The sequence below is a fragment of the Salvelinus sp. IW2-2015 genome, linkage group LG14, assembly GCF_002910315.2.
Source record: "Salvelinus sp. IW2-2015 linkage group LG14, ASM291031v2, whole genome shotgun sequence".
In the NCBI taxonomy this organism is placed as follows: Eukaryota; Metazoa; Chordata; class Actinopteri; order Salmoniformes; family Salmonidae; genus Salvelinus; species Salvelinus sp. IW2-2015.
In genome coordinates this window covers 23,412,275-23,439,755 of record NC_036854.1, presented here as the reverse complement: position 1 = coordinate 23,439,755, position 27,481 = coordinate 23,412,275, and the positions used below count along the sequence as shown (strand labels likewise).

Genomic DNA, 27,481 nt, shown 5'->3' with positions numbered 1-27,481 from the left:
AAATCAAATCAAAGTTTATTTGTCACGTGCGCCGAATATAACAGGTGTAGACCTTACAGTGAAATGCTTACTTACAGGCTCTAACCAATAGTGTGAAAAAAAAGGTGTGTAGATAAGTAAAGAAATAAAACAACAGTAAAAAGACATTTGAAAATAACAGTAGCAAGGTTATATACAGACACCAGTTAGTCAGGCTTATTGAGGTAGTATGTACATGTAGGTATGGTTAAAGTGACTATGCATATATGATGAACAGAGAGTAGCAGTAGCGTAAAAAGAGGGGTTGGCGGGTGGTGGGACACAATGCACATAGCCCGGTTTGCCAATGTGTGGGAGCACTGGTTGGTCGGGCCAATTGAGGTAGTATGTACATGAATGTATAGTTAAAGTGACTATGCATATATGATAAACAGAGAGTAGCAGCAGCGTAAAAGAGGGGTTGGGGGGGCACACAATGCAAATAGTCCGGGTAACCATATGGTTACCTGTTCAGGAGTCTTATGGCTTGTGGGTAAAAACTGTTGAGAAGCCTTTTTGTCCTAGACTTGGCACTCCGGTACCGCTTGCCATGCGGTAGTAGAGAGAACAGTATGACTGGGGTGGCTGGGGTCTTTGACAATTTTTAGGGCCTTCTGACACCGCCTGGTATAGGATGTCCTGGATGGCAGGCAGCTTTGCCCCAGTGATGTACTGGGCCGTACGCACTACCCTCTGTAGTGCCTTGCGGTCGGAGGCCGAGCAATTGCCGTACCAGGCAGTGATGCAACCGGTCAGGATGCTCTCGATGTTGCAGCTGTAGAACCTTTTGAGGATCTCAGGACCCATGCCAAATCTTTTCAGTTCCCTGAGGGGGAATAGGCTTTGTCGTGCCCTCTTCACGACTGTCTTGGTGTGTTTGGAGCATGATAGTTTGTTGTTGATGTGTACACCAAGGAACTTGAAGCTCTCAACCTGCTCCACTACAGCCTCGCCGATGAGAATGGGCGCGTGCTCGGTGCTCCTTTTCCTGTAGTCCACAATCTTCTCCTTAGTCTTGGATACGTTGAGGTATAGGTTGTTATTCTGGCACCACCCGGCCAGGTCTCTGACCTCCTCCTTATAGGCTGTCTCGTCGTTGTCGGTGATCAGGCCTACCACTGTTGTGTCGTCTGCAAACTTAATGGTGTTGGAGTCGTGCCGGGCCATGCAGTCGTGGGTGAACAGGGAGTACAGGAGGGGACTGAGCACGCACCCCTGGGGAGCTCCAGTGTTGAGGATCAGCGTGGCAGATGTGTTGCTACCTACCCTCACCACCTGGGGGCAGCCTGTCAGGAAGTCCAGGATCCAGTTGCAGAGGGAGTTGTTTAGTCCCAGGTTCCTTAGCTTAGTACCCTCAAAGCTCATCACTATGGTGTTGAACGCTGAGCTGTGCATCATCTGTGGATCTGTTTGGGCGGTATGCAAACTGGAGTGGGTCTAGGGTTGCTGGGATAATGGTGTTAATGTGAGCCATTACCAGCCTTTCAAAGCACTTCATGGCTACGGACGTGAGTGCTACGGGTCTGTGTCATTTAGGCGGGTTGCCTTTGTGTTCTTGGGCACAGGGACTATGGTGGTCTGCTTGAAACATGTTGGTATTACAGACTCAATTAGGGACATGTTGAAAATGTCAGTGAAGACACCTGCCAGTTGGTCAGCACATGCCCGGAGCACACGTCCTGGTAATCCGCCTGGCCCCACAGCCTTGTGTATGTTGACCTGTTTGAAGGTCTTACTCACGTCGGCTACGGGGTGCGTGATAACACAGTCGTCCGGAACAGCTGATGCTCTCATGCATGCCTCAGTGTTGCTTGCCTCGAAGCGAGCATAGAAGTGATTTAGCTCATCTGGTAGGCTCGTGTCACTAGGCAGCTCGCGGCTGTGCTTCCCTTTGTAGTCTTTAATAGTTTGCCAGCCCTGCCACATCCGATGAGCGTCGGAGCCGGTGTAGTTTGATTCAATCTTAGCCCTGTATTGACGCTTTGCCTGTTTGATGGTTCATCGCAGGGCATAGTGGGATTTCTTGTAAGCTTCCGGGTTAGAGTCCCGCACCTTGAAAGCGGCAGCTTTACCCTTTAGCTCAGTGCGAATGTTGCCTGTAATCCATGGCTTCTGGTTGGGGTATGTACATACAGTCACTGTGGGGACGACGTCCTCAATGCACTTATTTATTAAGCCAGTGACTGATGTGGTGTATTCCTCAATGCCATCGGAAGAATCCCGGAACATGTTCCAGTCTGTGATAGCAAAACAGTCCTGTAGTTTAGCATCTGCTTCATCTGACCACTTTTTTATAGACCTGGTGCTTCTTGCTTTAATTTTTGCTTGTAAGCAGGAATCAGGAGGATAGAGTTGTGATCAGATTTACCAAATGAAAGGCGAGGGAGAGCTTTGAACGGATCTCTGTGTGTGGAGTACAGGTGATCTAGAATTCTTTTCCCTCTGGTTTCACATTTAACATGTTGATAGAAATTTGGTAGAACTTATTTAAGTTTCCCTGCATTAAAGTCTCCAGCCACTAGGATCGCCGCTTCTGGGTGAGTGGTTTCCTGTTTGCTTATTTCTTTATACAGCTGACTGAGTGCGGTCTTAGTGCCAGCATCTGTCTGTGGTGGTAAATAAACAGCCACGAAAGTATAGCTGAAAGCTCTCTAGGCAAGTATTGTGGCCTGCAATTTATCACAAAATACTCTACTTCAGGCGAGCAAAATCTAGAGAATTCCTTAGATTTCGTGCACCAGCTGTTGTTTACAAATATGCACAGACTGTCCCCCGCCCCCTTGTCTAACCGGAGTGTGCTGTTCGTTCCTGCCGGTGCAGCGTATTTCCCGCTAGCTGAATATCCATGTCGTCATTCAGCCACGATTCCGTGAAACATAGGATATTACAATTTTTGATGTCCCGTTGGGAGGATATTTGTGATCGTACCTCGTCTAATTTATTGTCCAATGAATGCACGTTGGTGAGTAATATTGACGGTAACGGCAGCTTTCCTACTCGCCTTCTGCGGGTCCTGACGAGGCATCCTGCCCTTCGTCCTCTGTACCTGCGTCGCTTCCTCTTGTGAATAACTGGGATGTCGGCCCTGCCGGGTGTTTGGAGAATATCATGTGAGTCTTGCTTGTTGTTGAAAAAGTCTTTGTCTAATCTGAGGTGAGTGATCGCTGTCCTGATATCCAGAAGCTCTTTTCTGCCGTATAAGATACGGTTGCTGAAACATGTACAAAATAAGTTACAAATAACGCGAAAAAACCCACATAATAGCACAATTGGTTGGGCGCCCGTAAAACTGCTGCCATTTCTTCCAGCGCCATTTTACAACTGGATCCTTGACTTCCTGACGGACTCCCCACAGGCGGTGAGGGTAGGGAACAACACATCTGCCACGTTGACCATCAACACAGTGGGCACCTCAGGGATGTATGCTTTGTCCCCTCCTGTACTCCCTGATCACCCGTAGCTGCGCATGACTCCAACACCATAAAGTTGGCTGACAACACAAGTGGTAGGACTGATCACAGACGAGGCAGGTTATCAGACCTGGCAGTGTGGTGCCAGGACAACAACCTCTTCTTCAGTGTCAGCAAGACAAAGGCGCTGCTTGTGGACTACAGGAAACTGAGGAGCGAGCACGCCCCCATCCACATCAATTGGGCTGTGCTGGAGCTGGTCAAGAGCTTCAAGTTCCCCGGTGTCCACATCACTAAGGAATTAACATGGTCCACACACATCCACCCACCCACACAGTCATGAAGAGGGCACGATAACCACTCTTCCCCTCAGGAGGCTGAAAAGATTTGGTATAGGCCCTCAGATCCACAATGTTCTACTGCTGCACCATTGAGAGCATCTTGACCGGCTGCGCCACTGCTTGGTACGGTAACTGCAAGTCACACAACTGCAAGGCACTACAGATGGTGGTGAGTACCGCCCAGTACATCACTGGGGCCAAGCTTCCTGTTTTCCAGGACCTATATAATTGGTGGTGTCAGAGGAAGGCCCAAAAAATTGTCTGACTCCAGTCACCCAAGTCAGACTGTTCTCTCTGCTACCGCACAGCAAGCTGTACCGTAGCGCTAAGTCGAGGACCAAAAGGCTCCTTAACAGCTTCTACCCCCAAGCCATAAGACTGCTGAACAATTAATCTCAAATGGCCACCAGACTATTTACATTGACCCCCCCTTCCATTTGTTTTGTACACTGCTGCTACTCGCTGTTTATTATTTATGCATAGTCACTTCATCCCTACCTACATGTACAAATTACCTCGATTAACCTATACCCCCGCACATTGACTCTGTATCAGTATCCCCTGTATATAGCCTAGTTATTGTGATTTCATTGTGTTTTTATTATTTTTTTGTTTATTTGGTAAATAAATATTTTAACTCTTTCTTGAACTGCACTGTTGGTTAAGGGCTTGTAACTAAGCATTTGACGGTAAGGTCTACACTTGTTGTATTCGGCGCACGTGACAAATAGTTTGATTTTGTTCTGAAGGGGTGTGTCTGTACTGTGGTGGACTTTGTCATTTCTTCAAACAATCATCTTTATTTAATAAGAATTGCAATAATGAGGCTAGTCGACCCCACACTCTTGAGTGTGAGACCAAGAGCTTAATCATACAAAGATTAAGCACTTGGTCTTTATATAGCAGACCTAAAAAATCTAATCACATTTTATTTGTCACATGCGCCGAATAAACTGTTTCTTATACCGGATAAAAAAATGTGAAGCGCGCTCCAGAACAGTAGAGTCCACCTGGAGTGACACTTACAATGGATAGGACTACTTCTTCATTTCTCAAAAGAAAAACATTGAACAATTTCTAAAGACTGACATCTAGTGGAAGCCATAGGAACTACAACTAGGTTCCTAATAATAAGGGTATCCCATAGAAAACAATTGGAAAATCCTATGACCTCAATTTTTCCCCCCCCTGGATGGTTTGTCCTCGGGGTTTCGCCTGCCATATCAGTTCTGTTATACTCAGACATTATTTTAACAGTTTTAGAAACTTTAGTGTTAGTGTTTTCTATCCAAATCTACCAGTTATATGCATATCCTAGCTTCTGGGCCTGAGTAACAGGCAGTTTACTTTGGGCATGCTTTTCATCCGGAGGTGAAAATACTGCCCCCTACCCAAGAGAGGTTAACAAGTTTTTTTTTTGGACCTAGACTTGGTGCTCCGGTACCACTTGCTGTGGCTGGAGTCTTTTGACAATTTTTAGGGCCTTCTTCTGACACCGCCTGGTTAGAGGTCCTGGATAGCAGGAAGCTTGTCCCCAGTGATGTACTGGGCCGTACGCACTACACTCTGTACGCACTACACTCTGTAGTGCCTTGCGGTCAGAGGCCGAGCAGTTGCCACACCAGGCAGTGATGCAACCAGTCAGGATGCTCTCGATAGTGCAGCTGTAAAACTTTTTGAGGATCTGAGGACCCATGCCAAATCTTTTCAGTCTCCTGAGGGGGAATAGGCTTTGTTGTGCCTTCACAACTGTCTTAGTGTGTTTGGACCATGATAGTTTGTTGGTGATGTGGACACCAAGGAAGTTGAAGCTCAACCTGCTCCACTACAGCCCAGTCGATGAGAATGGGGGTGTGCTTGGTCCTCCTTTTCCTGCAGTCCACAAAAATGGTTAGTCATGGTTGGTTCCACCCCTCCCCGGCAGATCGGGGCATCATAAGCTACCTTGTTTTCTTCTTGTGGTTATGTGTATCGGGTGTGTGAAGGGATAATGCCAGTTCCGTTACTCCTTTCTGTTCAAGCTAGCTTCTTCTCTTCATTTCTCCACACAACTGTGCCCTTGGAAGATACAAAAATAACAGGATGGACTGAAGAACTGTGGTCACTGAGGCTCTTTGTCTTATGCCGCGTGACCAAGTTACTCAGAAGCAAAAATGATAGGAAACAATACAGGTCTATTCTGTTCCTCAAGTTTATCTCTATCCCAAGTCGCCCCATGTCCTTGACTATATAGACCAGCTGCAGGGAGCTAAAGGGGAACCATCCTTTCTCTGAAGCACAGCATTGGTAGAATAGGTATGTCTTACTATTGTTAAGCATGTAGTTAACTTATCAATATTCATGCAGATGTAGTTAACGAGGCAGGTAAATATGTAATATTTTCCTTACAGTACACACTGGGTATACCAAACATTAGGAGCACCGTCCTAATATGGAGTTGCATCCCCTTCCCCTTGTGCCCTCAGAACAGCCTCAATGTGTTGGGGCAGGGACTCTGCAAGATGTTGAAAGCGATCCACAGGGATGCTGGCCAATGTTGACTCCAATGCTTCCCACAGTTGTCATGTTGGCTGGATGTCCTTTAGGTGCTGGACCATTCTATCTATATATATATATATATACTGCTCAAAAAAATAAAGTGAACACTTAAACAACACAATGCAACTCCAATCACACTTCTGTGAAATCAAACTGTCCACTTAGGAAGCAACAATGATTGACAATAAATTCCACATGCTGTTGTGCAAATGGAATAGACAACAGGTGGAAATTATAGGCAATTAGCAAGACACCCCCAATAAAGGAGTGGTTCTGCAGGTGGTGACCACAGACCACTTCTCAGTTCCTATGCTTCCTGGCTTATGTTTTGGTCACTTTTGAATGCTGGCGGTGCTTTCACTCTAGTGGTAGCATGAGACGGAGTCTACAACCCACACAAGTGGCTCAGGTAGTGCAGCTCATCCATGATTGCACATCAATGCGAGCTGTGGCAAGAAGGTTTGCTGTGTCTGTCAGCGTAGTGTCCAGAGCATGGAGTCGCTACCAGGAGACAGGCCAGTACATCAGGAGACGTGGAGGAGGCCGTAGGAGGGCAACAACCCAGCAGCAGGACCGCTACCTCCGCCTTTGTGCAAGGAGGAGCACTGCCAGAGCCCTGCAAAATGACCTCCAGCAGGCCACAAATGTGCATGTGTCTGCTCAAACGGTTAGAAACAGACTCCATGAGGGTGGTATGAGGGCCCGMCGTCCACAGGTGGGGGTTGTGCTTACAGCCCARCACCGTGCAGGACGTTTGGCATTTGCCAGAGAACACCAAGATTGGCAAATTCGCCACTGGCGCCCTGTGCTCTTCACAGATGAAAGCAGGTTCACACTGAGCACATGTGACAGAGTCTGGAGACGCCGTGGAGAACGTTCTGCTGCCTGCAACATCCTCCAGCATGACCAGTTTGGCGGTGGGTCAGTCATGGTGTGGGGTGGCATTTCTTTGGGGGGCCGCACAGCCCTCCATGTGCTCGCCAGAGGTAGCCTGACTGCCATTAGGTACCGAGATGAGATCCTCAGACCCCTTGTGAGACCATATGCTGGTGCGGTTGGCCCTGGGTTCCTCCTAATGCAAGACAATGCTAGACCTCATGTGGCTGGAGTGTGTCAGCAGTTCCTGCAAAAGGAAGGCATTGATGCTATGGACTGGCCCGCCCGTTCCCCAGACCTGAATCCAATTGAGCACATCTGGGACATCATGTCTCGCTCCATCCACCAACGCCACGTTGCACCACAGACTGTCCAGGAGTTGGCGGATGCTTTAGTCCAGGTCTGGGAGGAGATCCCTCAGGAGACCATCCGCCACCTCATCAGGAGCATGCCCAGGCGTTGTAGGGAGGTCATACAGGCATGTGGAGGCCACACACACTACTGAGCCTCATTTTGACTTGTTTTAAGGACATTACATCAAAGTTGGATCAGCCTGTAGTGTGGGTTTCCACTTTAATTTTGAGTGTGACTCCAAATCCAGACCTCCATGGGTTGATTAAATTTGATTTCCATTGATCATTTTTGTGTGATTTTGTTGTCAGCACATTCAACTATGTAAAGAAAAAAGTATTTAATAAGAATATTTCATTCATTCAGATCTAGGATGTGTTATTTTAGTGTTCCCTTTATTTTTTTGAGCAGTGTATATGTACACAAAGCTCCATCTCCGCAAGCTATACATCTGCCCCTGGTCAGTTTGTCAATGTGGTTCAGAACATTTCTGTCGTAATCTCATCTTCTGTCAAGCTGTCTTACTAACTGGTTCCCCCTCGCTCTCAGATGCTGTTCCCACCCCAGGCTCACCAGCAGCTCCCTCGCCACCTGCTGCACATGAGAGGCCACCCGGGGATGCCCAGTGCCCTTCCGGCCTCAGCCATGGCTCAGTGTTGCACTGTCCCCCGGCAGTGCTAACGATACTAGCGGCCATTTCACAAGGCCTCCCCAGCAGAACCAGGCTCCCGGGCCACAGGCCCCATAGCCCAACAATGTGTGCGAGAGAATCATGGACCGCCTCAGCGTCATGTTCCCTCACTATAGCAGGTAACGCTTGCACACAAATGGCAAAGACCGTATGATGGGTATACGAGTGCTCTAGTATTCAATACTGGTTTATCGTTTCAGGCTCGTGCTGTACAAGTTCACTGGGGAGATGCGCACAGCCAACGGAGGCTGCCTGACCTCCCTGTCCTATGAGGAGGTTATCAACCGAGTGGCCCAGCACATCCTGGACCACCAGGACAACACCAGGGTAAGAGCCCCAAAGTAACCTGCACTAAGGACTAGAACCATACTACACCTTTCAGTAAATGTCTTCATACTTGCTCTAGTTCTGTGTCCCCTCCTGTCAGGGATACTATTTATAAGATGTAGAACTACAAGGGATGTCAATTCAAGTATTTTGCAATGGAAGCCTCAATTTGAAAATGTGTCACGTCCTCGGTTTCACATTCACTCCTAGGTTAGAGAATACCCACAACTGTTGGTTTCCGTATGAGTAACGTGTGTATGTGCGTGTCCAGGAGCAGCTGAGCAGTGCGGGTGAAGGTGACCCCGGGGCCCAGCCGTATGGGACCCCTTCACATTCCGACTCTCCCGCCTCAGTCTGCTCTACTGGAACCCCTCCCCCTGCCCATGTCTGGAAGAGAGTGGGTGCCCACAGACACTCCCAGTCCAAGGCGGTGAGTTCAGCTTTCTCTTCACACTGACTGACTCACTCACAGTAGGGTTCAACTCTTCTGGTCAGACAAGCTGGATGTACAGACAAAGAAGAGGTTGAAGCCTAAATAGTGTATAAATGGTAGGGTTTGTTGTTGTGTACTACAAGGACTTTGCGAACACAAGATGGTGCCAAACTGTATTGCCTTTTTTTTTGCGAGCTCCAACCCAACTGTGTTTATTTTTACAATGTATCCACTATCATTTCTTATAACCGACAAGAACTTTTGAACATCAGATCGGCAGTTTCTTACCTCAATTCCGGATTCAACTCATCTGGCCTGGGCTCTTTCTGTAGTTCTGACCCAATTTTCAGGCGAACCAAGAGGAGATGCCGGCATTGGAGGCAAGGGGGGGGGGTCCTGGCGATGTACAGTCACTTGATGATAAGATGGATGACTGCTGGGTGTAGATTTGTTACCAACGGGACTCTCGTAACTGAAATATTTTCAGCTTTTCTGAAACATTGCTTTCGGACAAGATACCCCCAATGGCTATCCAACTCGATGGATTCTCCATTCACCGACAGGACAGTGGAGTCAGGGAAATAGAGGGGGGGGGGGTTGCCTCGTCAACAACAACAGTGTGCTGACTCGAGCGCAGTGGAGGTCTTGACCCATTGTTGACCTGTCTTGGCATACCTGATGGTCAAATGGCGACCCTTCTACCTCCCCGAGGGAGTTTTCAGCTGTTATCGTGACTGTATACGTTCCACCTCTGGACAAGAAAAATAACAAGCTGGCACTAAACTGTACGAGGCTATAAACAAGCAGGAAAACTTGCACCCGGAGTATGCTTATCTTGTTTCTGGGAATTTTGGGGGGTTGGCGCTAAAGGACAGGGCTACCGCACACAGTTCTATCACAGACAACCCTGAGGCTACTGCTGAAGACCTGAACAAGTACAAGAAGTCCGACTATGCCCTCCAGAGTCGTCATCAAACGAGCAAAAGGACAATATAGGAATAAGGTGGAATCCTATTACACAGGCTCCAACACCTGCCGCATGTGGCGGGGGCTACCGTCCATTACGGATTTTAAAGGACGACAACCGTGATCTGCCCAAAGATTCCTCTCTACCAGATGAAGTCAATGCATTTTATGCTCGCTTTGACAAGAACGCTGTGCATGACGGCCCCCACTGACCCAGAGGACTGGGTGATCTTGCTCTGAGGCCAAAATAAGGTCTTTAATCAGGTCAACACTCGCAGGGCTGAAAGGTATTCCAGAACTCCCTGTTCAGCCACGCACGACTCAAGTACAATCATGAAGTTTGCTTACGACACGACGGTGGTAGGCCTGATCACCTATGATGAGACTGCATACAGGAAGGAGGTCAGTGACCTGGCAGTATGGTGCCAGGACAACAACCTCCTTCCTCAACGTCCGTAAGACCAAGGAGCTGATCGTGGACTACAGGAAATGGAGGGGGGGGTACTGCTCTTTTCTCTGCATAATTTTGTCTGAGACTTTATCATCCAAGACGGCCCACAGAGGGCTGTTACATTGGCCATATTAATGCCACACCGGTGGTCATGAGTCATGACTACAGTTTATTCCACAATACTGTTTAGTCACGATTACTTGGCTTCTCCAAAACTGCACTCTGATGCTGCTGATGGTCATTAATAGCCTCAACTTTCTAACTGCCTGGTACTCAGTACTCTATTGTCCCTCTAATCACTCTGACATCAATGCAAATCAAACACTTTGAGAGCCCATGAGCTAATGTTGAGCAACATTTCTATAGGCTATGCAATAGCGTCAAACAGTTTATGGGATCCTCTTTTTTTAATAGAGACCATCAGCTTTCTGTAAGCTAGGCCTACTATGTTTATTTTTGCTTTACAACAAGAGTATAGCCTACCTGGCTGGCATGAAAATGAACCATGGGGAAAACATCCTCCATTCGCTGTTTAAGTGTATAGAAGACATGTATTTTTTTCACCCTGCCCCTCCCTGTTCTGAGACAGGAGCATGATAATGGTCCATTCGAAATCAAAACTAATTTCACACATTTTAAAGACCAGGTTAAGAATGGTCTAATGGTTGACAATAATATCACTTGTGAATGATGCCCAGCGTGTGCAGTAAGGCAAGAAACGGTGCATGCTTTCCCCCCCAAAAAAATTCAAATCAGAAGCACACCTCATGTAGTCTAGCCCATAGGTCTATATATTTTGATAAGGTTTGTATCACAACTAAAGTGGCCAAATAACTTATTAAAATTAAGCACATTAATTCGCTTTACAACAAGTGTACAGTCGTGGCCAAAAGTTGAGAATGACACATTAATTTCCACAAAGTTTGCTGCTTCAGTGTCTTTAGATATTTTTGTCAGATGTTACTATGGAATACTGAAGTATAATTACAAGCATTTCGTAAGTGTCAAAGGCTTTTATTGACAATTACATGAAGTTGATGCTTTTTCAAGACCTCTGCAATCCGCCCTGGCATGCTGTACATTAACTTCTGGGCCACATCCTGACTGATGGCAGCCCCTTCTTGCATAATCAATGCTTAGAGTTTGTCAGAATTTGTGGGTTTTTGTTTGTCCACCCGCCTCTTGAGGATTGATCACAAGTTCTCAATGGGATTAAGGTCTGGGGAGTTTCCTGGCCATGAACCCAAAATATTGATGTTTTGTTCCCCGAGCCACTTAGTTATCACTTTTGCCTTATTGGAAGGTGCTCCATCATGCTGGAAAAGGCATTGTTCGTCACCAAACTGTTCCTGGGTGGTTGGGAGAAGTTGCTCTCAGTGGATGTGTTGGTACCATTCTTTATTCATGGCTGTGTTCTTAGGCAAAATTGTGAGTGAGCCCACTCCCTTGGCTGAGAAGCAACCCCACACATGAATGGTCTCAGGATGCTTTACTGTTGGCATGACACAGGACTGATGGTAGCGCTCACCTTGTCTTCTCCGGACAAGCTTTTTTCCGGATGCCCCAAACAATCGGAAAGGGGATTCATCAGAGAAAATGACTTTACCCCAGTCCTCAGCAGTCAATCCCTGTACCTTTTGCAGAATATCAGTCTGTCCCTGATGTTTTTCCTGGAGAGAAGTGGCTTCTTTGCTGCCCATCTTGACACCAGGCCATCTTCAAAGTCTTCGCCTCTGTGCGTGCAGATGCACTCACATCTGCCTGCTGCCATTCCTGAGCAAGCTCTGTACTGGTGGTGCCCCGATCCCGCAGCTGAGTCAACTTTAGGAGACGGTCCTGGCGCTTGCTGGACTTTCTTGGGTGACCTGAAGCCTTCTTCACAACAATTTAACCGCTCTCCTTGAAGTTCTTGATGAGATGATAAATGGTTGATTTAGGTGCAATCTTACTGGCAGCAATATCCTTGCCTGTGAAGCCCCTTTTGTGCAAAGCAAGGATGACGGCACGCGTTTGCAGGTAACCATGTTTGACAGAGGAAGAACAATGATTCCATGCACCACCCTCCTTTTGAAGCTTCCAGTCTGTTATTCAAACTCAATCAGCATGACAGAGTGATCTCCAGCCTTGTCCTCGTCAACACTCACACCTGTGTTAACGAGAGAATCACTGACATGATGTCAGCTGGTCCTTTTGTGGCAGGGCTGAAATGCAGTGGAAATGTTTTTTGGGGATTCAGTTCATTTGCATGTCAAAGAGGGACTTTGACCATATGAATTGCAATTCATCTGGTCATTCTTCATAACATTCTGGAGTATATGCAAATTGCCATCATACAAACTGAGGCAGCAGACTTTAAAAATTAATATTTGTGTCATTCTCAAAACATTTGGCCACGACTGTAGAGCCTAACTGGTATACATAGGTGGTGCGTGAGTTTCAAGTTTGGGGAAGATCATTTTCACCATAAAAATGTATTGCATGCATAATTGCATTTGCGGTCACTTTTGAGAACAGTGTTCTCCTGCTAATTGATTGCATTTTGGCGCATTCACGCTTATAGCGTACTGCCGTGTGCGCATTGCTGCGCTTAGAAGTGAAGAAATAGCCTAATTCAAAAATGTTAAGCTAAATGGTATATGTTGCATCAGCCACATTGCTTTTTAAAAGTTTTTTTTCCCCGATGTGAGTTGTTGTATTAATTTAGGATCTATCACATCCCACAACTGTTCCCAGAGTATGTTTTGGAATATTTGTCTCGCACAAGACAAGTTGACCAATAGAATAGGTAATCTTTTGTACTATGGGGGATAGATTGACATAGGCTAGTGCTTTTGCTGTTTGTTAGGCCTACTCATCTTGGTGGCTGATCAAAGTAAATGTGTGGAGTTCTTCAATATGTACCTGGGAATTCGATAAGGTTGTGAAGGTCGATAAGGTTGTGAAGTCCCTGATGTGTCTATCTTCATTTGTAGCCTAATTTGGAGCTGAGATGCCTGTGAGAAGTACCCGATCACGTGACTGGCTATGGCTAATAAGAATTGAGATATCTGAGAGCCATGTGAGTGAGAGGTGCTTCAGAGCATGGTGATTGGCAGCCGGGAGAAGGGAATTATTGTATTCAGCCCAAGGGCACAATGGCCACAAGGCATGGATTTAAGGGGGCATTATGGCCACACAAGGGGATGCCACAGGGAAATTCAAGGCCTGGTGAGAATATTATGAAGTGCTTGTCAAATTGTGAATGAGAGACTGATGAAGTGTGTGCAGCCTGCGCAAGAAACGAAGTGGAGCTCATGCCTTTTAAGGTAACTTTTTTTCAAATCATCTTTAGTCGCGTCGTGCAGCCTTAGAATGTATTAATGCACGCATGTGCACACTCCCTCAGAAATCGTTTGGAGAAAATATCCTTTAGTTTATTCAGCTATGTTCAGTTGTATTCTTCATACTTTAAAATAATGCCACATAATTCTAAGTATATCTTGTTTGCTAAATGAACTAGTGTAGCTCACAGCCATACGGCATAGCCAGATCAGGGCCTAACATAAGGACAACTCAGTGCGCTATTCTGTTCTTCTGAAATGGACTACATTTTCTTCATATCATGCTTCTTTAGACCTGGATTTATTAGACTTTGGAACATCTACATTTTAAAAAGGTCAGCATCAGTGGCTTGTAGGCCAAGAGATGCTAAACGTATTTGTTAATTAACGATTAATTACCGGGAGAAAGGCAGTTATTTGCTTGACAATCACCGGCTGACAATTTTCATGAGCGCCACAGCCCTAATCACCACTAGCGTGTCCAAATCACTGAGGACTTATAATGGTCCAGACACTCAGTCTTGAATGCACGACAGTGGTTCTTACCCCTCATGAGGCTGAAAAGTTTTAGCATGGGCCCTCAAATCCTCAAGAAGTTCTACAACTGCACCATTGACAACATCTTGACTGGCTGCATTACTACTTGGTATGGCAACCGAACCGCCCTCGATCGCATGGCGCTTCAGATGGTGGTGCAGACACTGAGGCTGAGCCCCCTACCATCCAGGGGCCGGATTCACAAAACCTTAAACTTCTTAAGGATTGGGGTCCCGCTAGCGGGACAACTTCTACGTTTTTCTTAAGTTTCTTCCTAAGAAAAAGGTTAAATGGGATTCTTGAAATAATACTTAGGATTTCTTCTTGGAAATGTACTTAACTTTAGGACAACTAAACCCTTGTCTTGTGAAGAATGGATACTTTTGTAACCATAAACGCTTTCTTGCGCCACAGACACAGTTGGCTACCGGATATTTAAATACAGCAAGAATATAAATTAAACACGCATTATCTAGCTAGCTAGTAATTAACAATATATTACAATATTCTAGAAGTGTTAGTTAGCCAAGTTCTTTGCATATTGACGAGATAGCGCTAACTTAGTTAATGTCGTTAGCTATTTTGGCTATAATGTCTTTACATGTTAGCTAGCTAACTTACCGGTCGCGCAGTCCCTCTACCACCATCTCTATGATGGAAAACACCTTCTCCTCCAGCTGGTCCACATGAATGGTCTCTCAGCTCCGTTCTTAGCCGACCACTTCTTTTTTACGGCATCACTGTCCCTTGCCATACCCCCGACGGCAGAGACGGACTCGGCCACTCTCGCCCATCCTTTCTTTTTGGTCTCTGCAGTGACCCCGCAGTTATCAAGTCTCCCCAACAGCAACCTTTTCCTGGCTGCTATTTCCTCCACCATGACTTCCATCTCTTTTCTTGGTTATCCATTTTTGATTTTGATATAGCTAGTCTGATGGCTATTATGTGTGAAAAATAACCAAATCCGATCATCCCGGTCACAGGCTTATTTATTGGTTTCAAGCACGTCACTAATGTCAATGCCACATAATAAGATATTTACGAAGTTCCTAATAACATTTTGAGGAATTGCATTTACGAACTATCTTATGAACTTCCTATTTATTTTCCATAAACTTTTTTCGTAAGTAATGTTTTGTGAATCCGGCCCCAGGACCTCTATCAGGCGTTGTGAAAGGAAGGCCCGGAAAATCGTTAGACTCCAGCCACCCAAGACATAGACTGTTCTCTCTGCTTTCAGGTACCGGACTACCGGTGCATCAAGTCTGACACCAACAGGCTCCTGAACAGCTTCTATCCCCAAGCCATATGACTGCTAAATAGCTAACAAATGGCTACACGGAATATAGCTATGTTCGAATACTCATACTAATCGTACCATTTGACGTACATTGTGAATGGATATAGTTAATATGTTAAAAGTTCCCGGATGTCATACTAAATTCGCCAAAATACAAAGAATACAAGCAGTGGACACTTCTACACTTCTGTAGTTTTAGGGCCCATAATGCAATTCTTCAGAAAATGGGCGTGATTTTCAGATTTTGAAGGATATGGCGGAAAATATGCAGCTGAAGTCCGAGAGCGGATACAAATTCATTGCTTTAATTAAGTCACATTTTTAAGAAAACGACCAATGTAATAAAGAAATGACTTTTCAACTAAGATATGTTACACGTTGGCTGTCAGTTTGTTAGCTACGCTATCCTTACGAACCGCATAGTATATCATTGTAGCATTATGTACCGGTATGTTAGTTAACGTTAGTTGGCTACTAATGCATCTGACTTGCCAGTATATTAACTATATCCTATCTAACTACCCAACGTTTATTGACTTGATTATTCACGTCATTGTTAGGTAAGTGGTATAGTCGTTGTGCGTTCTCAATAGATATTGTTAATTCGCTCTGGCGATCTACTCCGATTTCAGCGCACTCTCGTGATTAAATTTACGTACTCAACGCCTGTTGAATATAACCGGTGTCAGTAAACGTCTGCAAACAAAGCGAAATTAAATTGTTGCTAGCAACTCCGTCACCGACGAAAACAGCCTATTCCGCTCTGCAAGGGCGAGGAAATTGGCCAGGGAGGTGTTCTCTCATTTGTCTGGAAGTAGCTTGCAAGCTAGCCAACGTTAGCCAGTTAGCTTATCTGCGGTTGTGGGGTCTGAACGCTCGGATCAATGTTACTCCTTGGCCAGACCGTACGGTGTGCGCTATGAACGACCCAAGAGCGTAATGCTTTGAATTTACGAACGCCCCAGAGTGCACTCTGGTACTCAAGATGATACAATTTACGAACAGACCCAAAGTCGTATGATGTCTAGCTAGTGATATGTTATGCTAACAAGCTAGCAAGAGGTTGCATAGCAACAGCATCAACTTCCGGTAGGCTCAACTGAAAGGATACCGTTAGTTTACTAAAATGAGCTAATAGCATGTAGTGTATATACTCATTAAGTATGTAGTATACAGTATGGGTATTCGAACAGCTTAGTTGACCTTGTTCTTATTTTTGCCCACTGTTCACTCACAGAACTTGACATACTCACACACACTGGCACTCCAACACACAGTCCATTTACACATGCAATCATCATATACGCTGCTGCTACTTTATCATATCCTGATGCCTAGTCACCTTACCCCTGTACATATCTACCTTTATCACTCCAGTATCCCTGCACATTGTAAATATGGTGTTGGAACTGACCCTGTATATAGCTTGCTTGCTTCTCGTGTTCTTATTTTTTTGTTTTTGTTCGATGTTTTGTTATTTTTAGTACTACATTGATATTGATTGCTGCATTATTAGGTTTACAGCTTGCAATAGTCATTTCACTCAATTTATGCATGTGACATTAATGACTTATCTTTTTTAAATTAATTCTGGTGTGTGTCTTGTACAGCTGAATATGGAGGATCCCTGTATCATCTGCCATGAAGACATGTCCCAGGAGGACCTGTGTGTGTTGGAGTGCAGACACAGCTTCCACAGAGAGGTAAGGACACCTTCATCACACCGATAAGTACTCTGCAGCTGAGTTTGCCCAGTGCTTTTATCTGTGGCCCTGTGGTTATTTAGGCCTAGCAGAACACCAGAATTGGGAATTCCTGTTCTTTGCACTCAGGATTGTTTTGGTCAGTCTCAATTTATATCACGTCTTTTAATCTCCCCTTCGCTCTGTCTCTTTCTCTAGTGTATTAAGTCATGGCTGAAGGAGCAGAGCACCTGTCCCACCTGCAGAGAGCACGCTCTCCTGCCCGAGGACTTCCCTCTGCTGCTTGGCAGAATCCGCAGGGGTCACACGTCTGCCTTCTCCTAAACACTCCCAGCTACCTACCCTGAACCCCTATCTCTCCCAATACTTGAACTCCCAACACATTGATTACCAGTATATGCTCAATTCCATACTAAACACTTCTGACAAATATTTAATGTGAAGTTTTTGGACAAGTGTGATTTAACCAATTATCCATCTCCCTAATGTGATTTATACAAGGAATAAAAATATAAATGCAACATGCAACAATTTCAAAGATTTTACTTAGTTACAGTTCATAAACGGAAATCAGTCAATTTAAATAAATTCATTCGGCCCTAATCTATGGATTTCACATGACTTGGAATACAGATTAAACTTAAATAAAAGGTAGGGGCTTGGATCAGAAAACCAGTCAGTATCTGGTGTGACCACAATTTGCTTCATGACACATCTCCTTCACATAGAGTTGATCAGGCTGTTGATTGTGGAATGTTGTCCCACTCTTCTTCAATGGCTGTGTGAAGTTGCTGGATATTTGCAGTAACTGAAACATACTGTCGTACATGTTGATCCAGATCATCCCAAGCCTGCTCAAATTGGGTGACATGTCTGGTGAGTATGCAGGCCATGTAAGAACTATAACATTTTCAGCTTCCAGGAATTGCGACATGGGGCCATGTATTATCATGCTGAAACATGAGGCGATGGTGGTGGCTGATTTACATGACAGTGGGCTTAGAATCTCGTCACGATATCTCTGCGTTCAAATTGCCATCGATAAAATGTAATCGTTTGTTGTCCGTAGCTTATGCCTGGCCACACCATAACCCCACCACCATGGGGCACTCTGTTCACAACGTTGACGTCAGCAAACCACCAGAAGCGACACCAAAAACGGGGGGCAGGGGAAAGCAAAGTAAAAGGTCTGGGTAGCCATTTGATTAGATGTTCAGGAGTCTTATGGCTTGGGGGTAGAAGCTGTTAAGAAGCCTCTTGGACCTAGACTTTGCGCTCCGGTACCGCTTGTCGTGCGGTAGCAGAGAGAACAGTCTGACTAGGTTGGCAATTTTTAGGGCCTTCCCCTGACACCGCCTGGTATAGGAGGTCCTGGATGGCAGGAAGCTTGGCCCCAGTGATGTACTGGGCCGTACGCACTACCCTCTGTAGTGCCTTGCGGTCGGAGGCCGAGCAGTTGCCATACCAGGCAGTGATGAAACCAGTCAAGATGCTCTCGACGGTGCAGCTGTAAAACCTTTCATGAGGGGGAATAGGTTTTGCCGTGCCATCTTTAAGACTGTCTTGGTGTGCTTGGACCATGTTAGTTTGTTGTTGATGTGGACACCAAAGAACTTGAAGCTTTCAACCTGTTCCACTACAGCCCCGTCGATGAGAATGGGGGCGTGATCGGTCCTCTTTTTCCTGTAGGCCACAATCTCCTTTGTCTTGGTCACGTTGAGGGAGAGGTTTTTGTCTTGGCACAAAATGGCCAGGTCTCTGACGTCACTATAGGCTTTCTCGTCGGTGATCAAGCCTACCACTGTTGTCATTGGCAAACTTAATGATGGTGTTGGAATCGTGCCTGGCTGTGCAGTCATGAGTGAACAGGGAGTACAGGAGGGGACCGAGCACGCACCCCTGAGGGGCTCCTGTGTTGAGGATCAGCGTGGCGGATGTGTTGTTGCCTACCCTTACCACCAGGGGGCGGACCATCAGGAATCCAGTTGCAGAGGGATGTTTAGTCCCAGGGTCCTTTAGCTTATTGATGAGCTTTGAGGGCACTATGGTGTTGAACGCTGAGCTGTAGTCAATGAATAGCAGTCTCACATTGGTATTCCATTTGTCTAAGTGGGAAAGAGCAGTGTGGAGTGCAATGAAGATTGTGTCATCTGTGGATCTGTTAGGGCGGTATTCAAATAGGAGTGGGACTAGGGTTTCTATGATAATGGTCTAGACCCTGATTAGGATGACGAGCACGCAAATGATTTTCCATGAGACGGTCTCTACAGTGTTGTGCAAACCCACAGTTTCATCAACTGTCCAGGTGGCAGGTTTGAGAACCTTCTCTAAAACGATGGAGAAATGGAAGAGAAATGAATGTTCAATTCTCTGGCAACAGCTCTGGTGGACATTCCTGCAGTCAGCATGCCAATTACACTGTCCTTCGAGACATGTGACAACTGCACATTTTAGAGTTTCATTTTATTGTCCCCGGCACAGGGTGCACCTGTAATGTTCATGCTGTTTAATCAGATTTACGTTTGTCATTTAGCAGACGCTCTTATCCAGAGTGACTTACAGGTGCAATTAGAGTTAAGTGCCTTGCTCAAGGGCACATCGAAAAAATGTCTCTCTCACCTAGTCTGCTTGGGATTCGAACCAGCAACCGTTCAGTTACTTGCCCAACACTCTTAACCGCCAGGCTACCTGCCACTTCTTGATATGCCACACCTGTTGGATGGTGGCTGGATTATCGTCGCAAAGGAAAAATGCTCTCTAAAAGGGATATAAACAAATTTGTGCCCAAAATTTGAAAGAAATAACCTTTTTTGTGCGTATGGAACATTTCGGTGATTTTATTTCAGCTCATAAAACATGGGACCAGCACTTGTTGCGTTTTATATTTTTCTTCAGCATATTATTGATTTTATATCATGCAATAAATGTTTTGTTTAGGTCATCTCATGTGCCACATAATGCTTGTTTACACTTAAGTGTTTGCTGGTTCAATTTAAATGTATCAAACTATTTTTTTTGTTAAATCTGTTCATGAGCTTTAATCACAGTATTACTGTCATGAGACACATGCTTGATTTAAAAAGGAATGGTTTAGTTAGACCGGATTTATTTATTTTGATAAGTTTGGTTATGGGTTCAGCTAATTCGTAAAGTCTTAAGGCGCTTGTTCCTGGTGTAATAAAGAATGGCAATTACTTTGTGTGAAGCTTGGCTCTTTGAAAAGTTGCAACTGTCAGGATAGAAAACTAACTTTGCAATTGGTCTTTTGTAAAAGCTACACATTTTTGTATGATTGTTTTAAAATTATAATTCTTAACACAAGACTGACAGTTTTTTTTAATTGTCAAGTTATATGTCATCAGTAGTTGGAAGGAGTCAGTCATGGCCTGAAGGAGATTTAACTCCTTGCTCTGGTTAAGGTTAAGCCAATACACACAATTTACAATGACAACATAACTGGAATGTTAATGCATTTAATAACTTCCTTTTTAAAAAATGTTTATAAAAAAAAACACAAGGGGTAACAGAACTATTGGAACATGAAGGACAAACAATACAGCTTCAAGACACTATCAAACATGTATCAGTCTTTCTGCAACAGAGCCATCCTTATGTGTGAGGGTGCCTGTGCTTGATAGTGATATAAAATATATCATAGTTTCCTTTTTCATGATCACAATCTTGTGAAACCCAAAACCTCCAAGGTCCCCCCCGGAAGAAAAAAAATACAAAATAAGAGAAAAAAATAAGAGAGAAAAAGGAAAAGACAGAAAAAAAAGGCAAACAATGCAAAATATATATATTTTTTAATAATACATTTAAAACAAAGGACATCAAGGACAACTGAAATCATGACAGCAATGCCTACTTTATATGTTTGTGTGCATGTCTGCCACTATTAAATGTGTGTGTTCTTGTATGTGTTTATTTGAATGAGTGTGTGTATATGCATGTGTACAAACACCTGTACGGCATCAGCCTCAGGCAAACCTGCATTAGTTGTAAAAACACTGCCACTTAGTGTCATTCAAATGTACTTTTATTATGTTTTATTTTGACTTTTTTCCTTTATCTTTTGACCATCATTCTCTCTCTCACACAGCAACTCCACTCCCACTTGTCTCCAATTCCACATACCAACCCTCAGCCCATCCCATCTATCTCTGCTGGCTACCCACTTCGTATTTCTACGCAACACATCTTTCAACTATGCTATGATGTTTAACGTACAATTTCAATCTATCGAATAGAATCTACAGATTGCGTGTTGAAGATAAATACGTTTACTAAGAGTATTAGTAATTGACTGACCCAGTCTCTCCAGATCTCMTAACAGTACTATTTCTAGGGTCAATTTTAGATCAATGCTATGCATTTTCAGCCATTCCTGAACCTGAGACCAGAAACAGGCTACCTGAGAGCTATACCAAACTAAATGGTCTATTGATTCTGTATCCTCACAACAAAATCTGTAGAGCTTCGATGATTTTATGCCCCAAATATTCAACATTTTGTTGGTGGCAAGAATTCTATATAATTTTAGCTGAAAAGCACGAAGTCTTGAATCTTGTGTTTTATATAAACTCATACACCCTGTATCATGGAATCGGTACATCAGAAATCTCTTCCCAACTATTTTGCAATCTGTATGGCACAACATTCTGGTCCTCGAATGAAACTGGTATACTTTCCTATTTATGCTATTTTTATTCCTCTGCCAGTTTTGATCCTTTATATTGGGCAGACAGACCATTTTCCTACCTCCTCCCGCTGCCACCCGCCTTCTCCATTTTTGGGGCAATGTTGTAATCAATTGGTTGTACTCTTGGATTGAGCAGACCTTCCCGTACAATTCTGATAACTCCATGAAGGACATAACTCTACCATTACAATTTACAATATCATTTAAAAACAAAATACCCTTTTCAAACATCTTTTCCATAAATATAGGTATTTTATCAACCAGCACATTTGAGTTCAGCCATAATATTTGTTGTAATATTTGTTCTATCTTTTCAGGGGATGAAATTGAAATTGTAGCCAGCTCTGCAATGCTTGTTTGAAAAAGACAGATACTTTGAAAAAAGTATAATTTGCAATTAATCGAAAATGAGACATGGCAATCTGCACAAGGGCAAAAGGGCCATTTTTAAACAATGGATGAGCTTTTCTTATTAATCTACTTGAGAACCATTTAGGGTTCAAACAAAACTTTAGAATGAGTGAGGCTTTTAGAGGTTTAGTGCTTTTATATTTAATAATCTCAACCCACCCTATTCATTATATAGATGGGCTCGTTTTATTTTGTCTGGTTTAGCGTCCCAGATAAAGCAAAATATTTTTTGCTCATATGATTTGAAAAACGAATCATCAGGAGTAGGCAGCGCCATAAGTGAGTAAACTGCGATATGACTAAGGAGTTAATCAGGGCAATTTTTCCATAAATAGACAGGTATTTACCTCTCCATGGTTGCAGGATCTTGTCTAAGTTTTCTATTGAAATTCATTGTGGAGAGCTTATTTATATATTTTGTGATTATGAATACCGAGTATGTCTACTTCACCATCAGCCCATTTTATAGGTAAGCTGCAAGGTAATGTAAAAGTTTTATTTTTTAAGGATCCAATACATAATATTGTACACATCATAAATAGGTTTTAGTCCAGAGTACAGAAAAGTTATCTAGATCTTTAATGACATTGCAGGGATCTAGCTTGCAGACTTAACATAACTTGAGTCATCGGCATACATGGACACCTTTGTTTTTAAGCCTTGGATTTCTAATCCTCTAATGTTGTTATTGGATCTGATTTTAATAGCTAGCATTTCGATGGCCATAACGAATAGATATGGGGACAGCGGACACCCTTGTTTGTTTAACTCTTCACAATTCAAAACTTTGAGAAATAGCCGTTATTTACTATACATTATTTTTACCCATTTTATAAAGAGAATTACCGAAATTGAAAAAATCCAGCCATTTATAAATAAAATCCAGTCTTTATCAAATGCCTTTTCAAAATCCGCTATAAATACCATTCCTGGCTTCTTATGTTTCATGATGTTCTATTATTTCTAGTAGTTGTCGTATATCTCCAATGTATTGTCCATGTAAAAARAAACTGATCAGGATGAACAATACCTGGTAAAAACCCTTTTAATTCTGAGTGCTATGCATTTTGCTAGTATTTTTGCATCACAACATTGAAGTGTAAGGGGCCTCCAGTTTTTTTTTAGATGGACCGGGTCTTTATATTTGCCATCTGGGTCTTGTTTTAATAATAGAGAAATCAGACCTTCCTGCTGAGTAGCTGACGGACTACAATTTCTATAGGGGTAGTTAAAACAATCTAACAATGGAGCTTTTAGTATATCAAAAAATACTTGATATACCTCTACCGGTATGCCATCAAACCCTGGGGTTTTTCCAGACTGAAAGGATTTAATAGCCTCAAAGTTCTTCCTCTGTAATTTGGCCTAAGCACTGATCTTTCTGTACATTTGGTAATTTTCAATTTTTTATATTATTTGGAAAGAATCCCTTACCGTAATCTTCATTCAGTGGGAGAGGATGAGACGGAAAAGAGAACATCTGCCTAAAATAATTAGCTTCCTCTTTTTAAAATATAATTTGGAGAATCATAGATGACTCCGTCTTCAGTAACGAGTTTCCGAAAATGTATTTTTGTTAGCATTCCTGTATTGGAGATTCAGGAAGAATTTTGTGCATTTTTCTCCATATTCCATCCAGTTTGCTTTATTTTTGTAATGGATTACATTAGATCGTTCTTGAATAAGTTCCTCAAGTTCTTTTTGTTTTTCCTCTAACTTATTTTGTATCTCTGTAGTATCGTTTGTATTGCCATCTACTTGTACTATTAGTTCATGGATTTCCCTTGTTAGTCTTGTTTCTTTAGCCAGAAACTGCTTTTTCATTATTGATGACTATTGAATTGAATGACCCCTGAAGGTACATTTTAAAGGTATCCCAAACAATAAAGGGATTTGCTGAACCTATATTATACTGGAAAAATGTGGTTATAAATAAGTTGTCCTCCAGTAAACTTTGATTACATTTCCAATATCCCCGTCCACGTGGAAAATCTACTAGAGTTATGTGAATGCCAATTAGATGATGATCCGATCGCATTCAGTCTCCTATTAAAACTTTTTAAACCTTTGATGCAAGAGAGAGAGAGAGACAAGAAAGTAGTCAAGACGACTAGCTTGATTAAGTCTCCATGTATATTTCACAAGGTCAGGGCTTTTTTTAAATCTCCAAATCTCCACTATTTCTAATGTGTCCATAATATTTGTGATTTCCTTAAGGGCACGGTGATGATAGTTTGTAGAGTGATGACCTTTACGGTCCATTGAGGTACTTAACACTCTGTTATAGTCTCTTACCACAATGATTAGATCATTTGTTGCCTGTAAATTCAATAAATTAGTATAAATGTTTTCGAAGAAGTGTGGATCATCCTGATTTGGACCATATAGATTAATGAGCCAAATCTCTTTTTCGTCCACTTTCATATTCAAAAGGATCTATCTTCCTTACGAATCATTCCTGATTATTTGCACATTCAGATCGAAATTTTTGTTAATTAATATCATCACACCCTTTGAGTTCCTTTGTCCATGACAGAAAATAATTTCACCACCCCATTCCCTTTTCCACGCAACTTCATCTAAGGATGTAGAGTGAGTTTCCTGTAAACAGTATGTTATATTACTTTTAGCCATGTAAAGACTGATCTTTGTTTTTTATAATCTGCCAAACCGTTAGCTATACTTATTTCACGCCTTACCATAACGAGATGCTATTCTCAGGCTAAATTGACCATAAGTAGTGCTTGGAAAGTTACTGCCATCAGAGGTATTATGAAGGTCAAAACTAGAAATTTCAAATGTCTGATATTTAGAATTCAAGAAATACGTTCTAACAATGTTTTTTTTTATTCCCTTGCCTGTTTGTGAGCCAATGCCACAGATGTTAGAAAATTGAGACAAATGTGTAACAAATCTGAGTAGGTTGATGTGTATGATATTGGATATGATATAAGTGTGTATGATGTCTGTATAAGAGTAAGACTATAATGTGTGAGGTCCAAATAAATAATAACTTTGCCAATTTGCATGTTTGAGTGTCTATGTAGTGCGTATAGCCTTAATAATATTCATAATTGTTATCCATATCGTATCACCATCATAGTTGCATCATAATTACCTTTAACATAATTGAAAAACACATCCCAGCATTTCCATAGCAATTGACATTTCACATGATCATGAGAGACCTTGCATTACTCTAGAGACGGCTTCACTACAGTACAAATGTATTCCGTACAATATGTTATTATTCCCCAATGCCCCTATTTTGATATCTTCCCCTTGCTTGTTGTAAACATATATGAACTTATAGACAAACAAACACATTAAATTATAAAACAGTTCTTGACAAGTGAGAGCGAGATCAGGTGTGTGTGCGTATGTGTAAGCAAGCATGTAGTTGAGTACGTGTGTTCATATCCACTTCATAATGTTCAGATATTTTAAACAGTTCCCATACCTTTTTTTTCGTAACCTGAAGTCCCTGTAGAATTTAGTACAGCCACGGAGTTATGGAGCTGTCTCATAATAGCTGTCCATCTATAAAGAGTTTGTCCACAATGATAAAGGCACGCCTACCATCCATCCTTTGTCTTTGTACCGGATACAGTCTCTTACGACGTTCGTTTATCTCCTTTGGAATTGGTCATTGAGACCAAATTTGGTCCCTTTAAGCTCCCTTTCTCTGCTTTTGATCAGCTCCTTTTGTTGGTAGTGTTCAAATTTTGGGATGATCGGTTGGGGACCCTTGGTCTTGTCGCTCCAAGTCTGTGTACTCTGTGGAAAGCCACCTAGTTTACAGTCTCTATAGATAGTTTCAATGCGGATTTCATGAATTCTCTGATCGCGCCTGTTGATAAAACGTTTACTTGAGACAGGAGAACAAGTGGAGACAGGACGAGGTGGATAATTTTATAATAAGGCCGTTTTATTCAAGTGTAAAGATATCAGGCAAAAACGTGCACGGCCCCTTTCTGTCAGATTCTTATGAAATCGTCGGAGAAGAGGCCGCTCTACACAGTACATACAGATTATATAGACAACTAGTAAAGTAGGTTGATCTTGAAGTCTGGCCTTCCGATTGGTCGATCTGGGTCGTGGGTAATCCTGTTCGGCCTGATGTCGACGTTTCCATTGGCCCTTCCCACAGTTCATTGTCTTATAGTCTCATCCTTGAGCATAATGCATATGCATCTGTTTTAACAGAGTCCTATTCATGGGGGAGGGTTGAGTATGTGGGTCTGTAGTTACTTAACAAGGTACAAAAGTGGGGGTATAGTGGGGGATGGGTGGATGTTGTGCCAAGTTATAGCTTATGTTGAGAAGTGGTTAAAACAAGTTACCAGTATCTTATACAATTTCTTACAAATCCCCCTCTTCACGTCTCACAAGAGACGTGACATAAAAGTAAAAAACAAAAGCTATGGGATGAAATTTGTCAGAGGACAAATTTTGTAATTCCCCCTCTACACATCACACAAGAGACGTGACATAAAAGTTTCTTAGTCCTCAAATAGATAGACAGGTCCAGCTTCCCCATCATCAAGCAATGGGAACATTTGGGCCCTTTCCTGATTAGGGTCTATGGCAGCAGTGATAACACGGCTAGCAAGCGTCCGCGCACATGGAATGCAACAGCATCCACAAAGTACAAGAATGCCTGCAAAAACGGAAATAGATACTAGGATAGAGGAAACCAACGTCTTATATTTACCAAAAGCATCCATCCATGAGTCCCACATAGAAGTGTCCACTCCAGAATGCTGTTTCATCTTACCATTWAGGGTACGAAGTCCCTCCAATGCTACAGTCAGACTCCCATCCGTAGCCGTATTGTTGGGAATGAAAGTACAACACTGTTCACCAAACATAGTACAGACCCCCCCCCGTTCTGCCAATAACATATCCACCGCRATTCTATTTTGAAATGCCATCAGGGATGTAGCTGCCAATTGTCCATGGACCGCCTCAAAGCCTTGTTGAGTCCAATTTCCCAGTTTCTGGATATTAAAATGAATGTAGTTAATTCTGTCCACATTTTTATTAACCGTACACCACCAGCAAAATGATGATTCAAAACCCGCGGCTACTTGGTCAACCAGTTTA

General features: G+C 43.2%; 1 protein-coding gene across 1 annotated transcript in view; it reads left to right on the top strand.

Annotated features, from left to right (window-relative positions):
- Positions 1-20,456, top strand: part of LOC111973066 (E3 ubiquitin-protein ligase DZIP3) — a 30,897-nt gene extending 10,441 nt beyond the window's left edge. Inside the window, exons 2-6 of the mRNA XM_024000236.2 lie at positions 8,084-8,344; positions 8,426-8,552; positions 8,824-8,982; positions 17,170-17,262; positions 17,461-20,456. Coding sequence (XP_023856004.1) covers positions 8,307-8,344; positions 8,426-8,552; positions 8,824-8,982; positions 17,170-17,262; positions 17,461-17,586 — 543 coding nt within the window. The 5' untranslated portion in view covers positions 8,084-8,306 and the 3' untranslated portion in view covers positions 17,587-20,456. The remainder of the gene's footprint in view (positions 1-8,083; positions 8,345-8,425; positions 8,553-8,823; positions 8,983-17,169; positions 17,263-17,460) is intronic.
- Positions 20,457-27,481: the final 7,025 nt, after the last annotated feature.